This window comes from Agrilus planipennis, unplaced genomic scaffold (assembly GCF_000699045.2).
Source record: "Agrilus planipennis isolate EAB-ADULT unplaced genomic scaffold, Apla_2.0 scaffold374, whole genome shotgun sequence".
In the NCBI taxonomy this organism is placed as follows: Eukaryota; Metazoa; Arthropoda; class Insecta; order Coleoptera; family Buprestidae; genus Agrilus; species Agrilus planipennis.
In genome coordinates, this window is record NW_020439184.1 from 1 (window position 1) to 6,835 (window position 6,835).

At 30.3% G+C, this 6,835-nt stretch overlaps 1 protein-coding gene and 1 long non-coding RNA gene across 2 annotated transcripts; one reads left to right on the forward strand and one right to left on the reverse strand.

Moving 5' to 3' along the window:
• Window positions 1-87: 87 nt before the first annotated feature.
• On the reverse strand, window positions 88-5,439 carry LOC112905496. Its single transcript, XR_003231843.1, has 4 exons — window positions 4,635-5,439; window positions 4,479-4,574; window positions 2,825-2,948; window positions 88-2,623 (listed from the first exon to the last, which is right to left on the reverse strand). It is a non-coding gene; the product is annotated as an uncharacterized LOC112905496 (long non-coding RNA).
• A 168-nt stretch (window positions 5,440-5,607) lies between these two features.
• Window positions 5,608-6,829, forward strand: LOC112905495 (gastrula zinc finger protein XlCGF17.1-like). Its single transcript, XM_025978051.1, is given in 2 exon segments — window positions 5,608-6,615; window positions 6,617-6,829. Coding segments are annotated over 2 exon segments (954 nt in total). The 5' UTR covers window positions 5,608-5,782; the 3' UTR covers window positions 6,738-6,829.
• Window positions 6,830-6,835: the final 6 nt, after the last annotated feature.

Here is a 6,835-nt window from a genome sequence, read left to right on the forward strand (position 1 = left end):
ATTACAATATACAATAAACAATAATATCAAGTTTGGATGTTTGATTAAACTGTTTGTTTATTTTTATATCTTTTATGTATTATCAGGGCTTAACCGTAACCTGATTCATTCATAAATACATAAAATAACGTATTTTACTGTGGTTACAATTTAATCATTTCTAGCAAATTAGCATATTTTAATCTATACGTAATCAAATCAGAAGGTTTCTTAGTTAAATAAACTCTACCTATTGGTTATGGTCAATATATCTGGTTTAGGGATGCTAAACTACACATGATGACAAAAATGTTATACTTTGAAGAAGGAAATAGACGGTTAAACAAGCCGTGGGGTGGGACTGGACCTTGGAAAAAAATTATTACCTACGTATGTACGTGTACACATACAGACAAACGCACACGCACTCCTATATACTGGGAAGTTAAAAAAAGAACACTACCAACAAAACAAAAATATACTAATTGTAAATTATTATACAAAAATATTTAAAAAATATAACATCCATACATACATAATTTCACGATAATGTTGACTTGTGGGTTTATCGCATTCTTGTGCTATAATAAAATTCCACTAAATGGACAATAAATTGAATTTTTAAACATTAAACGAATCGAATTAAAAAACTAAATTATAGAAGTACCGTATTGTTATTCATAAAAAAATGTACTCAAAGTTTTTTTAGTATATTAATAAACAGTTTCTGCGGTTTAATTTTCCTGTGTAGGAATTATTAATGACCTTGATGTAGAATATGCGATACTTAATATCAAACCACAGGATAAATAAATTTATTAACTTCCCAGTATATAGGGAAGTTATTCATAAAAATCACGGTTTCCAACATATTTTGAAATTTGAAAGTGAGCATAGCATCGCAACATAATTTGGCGAAGGAGTATACGTGTGTCTGTGTGTGTGTATGTATGCGTGCGTAGTCACTTTCTTCTGATAGATATCGCGAGAATAAAAAATGATATCGACTTCGTTGAGCGCCGATCGAAGCGTATGAACGGCAATATGATCCGAAAAGAATTACATAACATTCGGTCGAGTGGTTTTTTTGGTAAACAAAAAGACTGAAAATTAGTAAATTGGTTATGATATAACTCCATACTTTTGAAATAAATCAGATATTTTTATCCACTATTAGATATTAGGTTTTATAACTTAAACTTCATTTCTTATAATTGGAATGAAATTTGAAGACGGATTTTTTAAAAATTCAATGCTTTTTGCTGAAATAATTTGCCAAATTAAGATGTCTACGACAAAAATAACTGTTACAAATTTCTCAATCTTTGGACAGAAAATAAAAAATTCATTGCTTTGTTTTTATGATTGACACTTTACGCAAACTAAAAAAATAGAAACATTGTTTTTCTTCTTAATCATTCTCTATTTTTGATTAAGAAGTATCTATCTCCTTGAATATTATTACTTTATTATAGTTTTATGCTTTCATCACAATTTTCCCAATAAAGCTAACGTTTTTTTGTCCGCATTTTTAACTGTAAGCATCTTTCTCTATCAGAAGTCGCATAAAAAATTGTAATGTACAGGACAGAAGGTAAAAATACCGATACTAGAGAAATATACAAAACAAAGTAAAAAAAATCATTTACATTTACATTTACAGTGTTAAGTGTCATAAAATCATAATTATTTTCATATACGCTTATGTACTAAATAAAATAAAATTATTTTATTAATATCCAAAAATGTAGTTGGTTAAAAGTTTCGACTCGCACTGTAACATTGCTATCATAGTAATTTGTTTTCAAATACACGAAACGTTTAAAACGTTGGCGACAGCTCGTCCTTGACTTAGGCAACCCAATTCACTGCAAAGTATTCTGAGCGTTAGGCTGCAGTAGCAGTTCTGAATTCCTTTATTTATTAAGAGAACGTACCCATAGTACGCAACCCATTTTCTTTATAATTTTTTACCCCCTCGGTTACCATTCGTATTATATGCCAAGACCCCCCTCCCCTATTAGTTTCCACGTAGTAACTCATCAATACGGTTTTAAACCATTTCTTGCAAACAGAAAGTTTTCAATATAGCGCGAAATTTCCTTAAAAGATATTGACTACGTAACGAAAATCTAAGCCCACCGCCTCTGTGACCAAAAAACTACTCGGTAATACTAGTAAGGTATAAATTTTTCTAAACATTTTAGAATTTTCTGACTTCCGCGACCTGAATTATCTTTTTTTAGCATCCTGAACATACGCCAGTCGTTAAAATTTTTTTTTGAATTGGAGCCACTCGAGTACAAATAACTAAACTTTTTATAATTGCAACAAAAATAAATGTTTATGTTTGATGTACAGATTATTCAGTTATAACTGCAATGTAACGGAATTTCGTTCTGTACGATTGCAATAATTGGTGGATTAAAGTAGCCCGAAAAGTGATATGTATATTATTGAATCAAAGTATAGCAAGAAAACTGAAGGTAAGGTTCGATTTTTAAATTATTAAGAACTAAAATCTCACCCAAAGTATTCCATAGTTTCATATTAGTACAGGAGGCACAATACGTTTCGAAAAACCTCTTCACAACAGTAATGGTGTTGCATCATGGCTTAGACATGTTCCTTAGTATTCTAAAGCCTGTAAAAAAAAAACAACAAATATTTTAATTAATTTTATAGCGTTTAAATAATCTTTCCATATACATATTTAATTCATTTATTTATTACAATACATAATTTATTTCCAACTTTAAAGAACCGTTTACGAAACAGTTATCCGGATGTTTGAAACAAATAACATCAATTACGTATTTGTTTTAAATATTTTTAGCCAACTTACCTATCCACTGCAAGAACATTTAAGGTTTTCGATTAGTAAGGAATTACTCTGTTTTTGTAGGTTGAACTACTAAAGGAAAATTTCGTTTGGAGAAAGCCGGAAAAATATATACTCTGAAGTGTATCTGTAAAAAGAAAAGAATAAATGAAAGCCAAAAATAATCGTTTTGTAGAACAAAAAAGATTAATAAAAACGGTAATTTTGTTACCAAAATATGTACCTGATACAACTGAATTATTTTACAAAATCAATTTGTTTGTACCTAACTGATACTTATTATTTTTCACTAAATCAAGCGATATTCATAAACAAGTTTCTATGCTTTTCCTAGATTAATTAGTATGACGGAGTAAAGTACATTTACTTGCAATTAGTGACATAATGGGAATCGTAAAAATAATCCGATACCCAATAATAAACAAACAAACAAACATACAACAAATAAAACCGTAATTCCAGAATCTATTGTAATAGAAATTGTGTATGTACTAGTACGTTTTCCAATCTTTCTATCAAAAATTCACACAAAATGTCAAAAGCAGCAAAAAATTTAAATACATACATCCATTATAATTAATTATCACGACAACGATAACGGTACATTACTGTATTTTAACTTAATAATCACATACATAAGTGTAACTGGTAACAAGATTATTTGAACAATAAAAATTTACGTGTTTACTATTTCATAATTCAAAAAATGTTTTTATCCTTCCAATTTTAATTATTTCACGCACCCTTATTAAATGCTCCAGGACTAGAATTTAGTAAACTGAATTCTAATAAATTCTATTCCTAAAAGATTCAAATGTGTGTTTATTGTTATCAAATTTTTAAAGGTCTCATAAATTACTCACTAACAATCATTAATTAAAAAGGCATCGAAAAGCAACATTATTTAAAAAATTCGACGAAAATTTTATTACTAAATGTAAACAGTGATAGTACTGAACAGTCGTGAATTGAGGCACTTTTGCACAGGAAAATTAGAAAAAACCAAGGTAAATTATGTAGAAGAAAAATCTCATATGCAACCATACAAGCACCAGTGTCAGTCGATTGCATACTGATAATATCTCAAAAATTTTACCATTTAAAACCAGTTTTCGTCCCTATAAAAACGAAAAATTCTATTTATATTTTTTAAATCGATGATAGAATGAACTAGAAAAATTTCGAAAAAATATTTGCTTTTTAACCGAAAAAGGGCGTTACCTCTGAAATTATCAGTTATTCACGTTCTGCCTTTTATTGCAAAAGGTAGTACTTAATAATAAATCCCCTAAAATACTTATCTGTATCCAGAATTGATATACAAGCTATTCTATTCTCTGAAACGTTTCTTAATGAACACCAAAATTATTAAACCATCTTAGCAGGACAAGAAAGAAGCCAAACTTAAAATTTAACAGCACACAAATATACTTTTGATACTGACCCTTAATTTAATTTATTTCAATGTGTACATAAATATAAAAGGTGTCAATGAATTACCTCAAAGATGGATTAGGAATTGTTCTCCTTTTTTAATAAATAAATCCTGTTGCAATGAAAGACGAAACATTTCGAAATAAAATTAGTAATCATTGATTAAAATAATTACTTTACCAAGCCTTTTCATTTTTTCTTATAAATTAAGTTTGTTACTTACCCTTATTGTTTCTGCTTCCAGTGAATAAAGGGATACAAGTAATGTACAGATGAACAGATTCCTTTGTGGTGATGTGGGTATACAACAGTTAACAGACTGTAATATGATGTTTTTAATAGATTTATTAAAATTAAATACAAACTTTTGTCAACTCACTGGTTGACCTTTTCAGGTAATTCTCCAGTAGTTCTAAAGATATTTATTTAGCCTATACAATCATTGGCTTTATTTGCAGAAACACGGCTAATTTTAAGGATCATAAGACCTTTATTTATTTATATCGAGCCCTTTATCTTACCAATTCTAAATTATGCAACCATTGTGTGGTCCCCATATTTGAAAGCTAATACCAATGGGCTTGAATCAGTCCAACATACATTTCTGAAAATACTGGCATATAGTGCAGGTTGTCCTATGGACAGATTCAGCCATGACTATTATGCTACAACAGTAAAGTTCTGGTTTCCATCACTGGCTTCAGTTCGTGAATCCAAAGATGCTATTTTTGCCTACAAGCTCATCTTAATTCTTTTAATTACATTAGTTTTCATCTGTGTACTATAAATATTATTGTGTTCACATTGTTATACTGCAACTTTAGGGCTTTGCCTGTTAATAAACACTTAAATATGAAACACTCACAAACACTAAAACTCACAGGTATCAGGCAACAAATAAACAAAATAGTTTGATGTGGGACTCAGTGGGACTTATGTATTTGGTGTTTTATTTACTTTGTTCCACAGAACTTCTTTCGACTTTCATGAATAAACATTTAATAGAGGTCGGAAAAGTTAGGTCGTCCGGAAATTTAGCTGTAATGAATTTTTCAGATATTGTCCATAGAAAAATAGTCGATGTTATGATGTGACGTGAATGTCATAGACAAGTGTATGTAATGTTTTATTCGGCGAATACCTATTAGTTATACAAATGAAATATAATTCGTTATTTGTAATAAATAATATAAAAAATAAATTTCGTTACCATAATAGCTCAGTCGTAATCGATTGGTGTCAATTTAATTATGTTAGTTTCTATAGTTATGATCATAGATAATCATCAATAGTTTTTGAGTAAATTGACATTGAATTTCCACCGGCACTCTAATTTTCTTTTTTTTACAAAACCAATGGGCGCACAATTATGCTACTTACATATTTAGAACCCGCAAATGACGCACACTTCATTGGTAAAGTGTGAATCAGCGGATTATTTATATCGCATGCCAGATTTACACGACTACCATAGATAATAGATATACACGACTACAGAATGGAACAAAATGATATACCTATTTGATCATGAAGCCGTTTAAATGCAAAATCTGTGAAAAACGCTTTGCATATAAGTATAGTTTAAATATTCACGTAGGATCCCATTTTGGTGGAAAACCGTTCAAATGTGGTATCTGCGAAAGTTTCTTCTCCGATAAGGTCGCTTTTAGTGGTCACATGCAAATCCATCTCGACATAAAGCCTTTCAAATGTGGTATATGTGAAAATTGCTTCTCCTGTAAGAGTATTTTGAATCAACACATGCTAAGCCATTTGGATGAAAAGCCTTTTAAATGTAGTATCTGCAAATCTTGCTTTAACTCTAATAACACTTTAAAAGTACACATGAAAATCCATTCGGATCAGAAGCAATTTAAATGCAAAACCTGTGAAAAGAGCTTCCCAAATAAGACTCCTTTAATTTCTCACATGAGAGTTCATACTGGTGAGAAACCATTTAAATGCAGTACCTGTAAAAGATGCTTCACCCATAGGAGCAGCTTGAAACAACACATGAAAACCCATTCGGGTCAGAAGCAATATAAATGCAATATCTGCGAAAAGAGCTTTACACACAAGACTACTTTAACTGTTCATATGAGAGTCCATACTGGTGAGAAACCATTTAAATGCAGTATCTGTGAAACACACTTCACCCATAGGGCCACCTTGAATCAACACATGCTAGCCCATTTAGATGAAAAGCCTTTCAAGTGTATTATCTGCAAATCTTGCTTTAGCACCAATTCCAATTTAAAAGTACACATGGACGTCCATTCTAGTGAGAAACAGTTTAAATGCAAAATCTGCGAAAAAAGCTTCGTACATAAATGTACTTTAAATGTTCACATGAGAATTCATCCATTTATGCAGTGTTTGTAAAAGATACTTCTCCCATAAGAACACTTTTAATGAACACATGCAAAGCCATTTGAGCAAGAAGCTATTCAAATGTGAAGCCTGCAAAAATAACTTTACATGAAAGGATTAGTTATACAAGCACATGAAAAACATTTTTGTGGAAAATTCAAATGTGATCAATGTAATGGACACTGCATACAAGGCTCACTTAAAAGAACA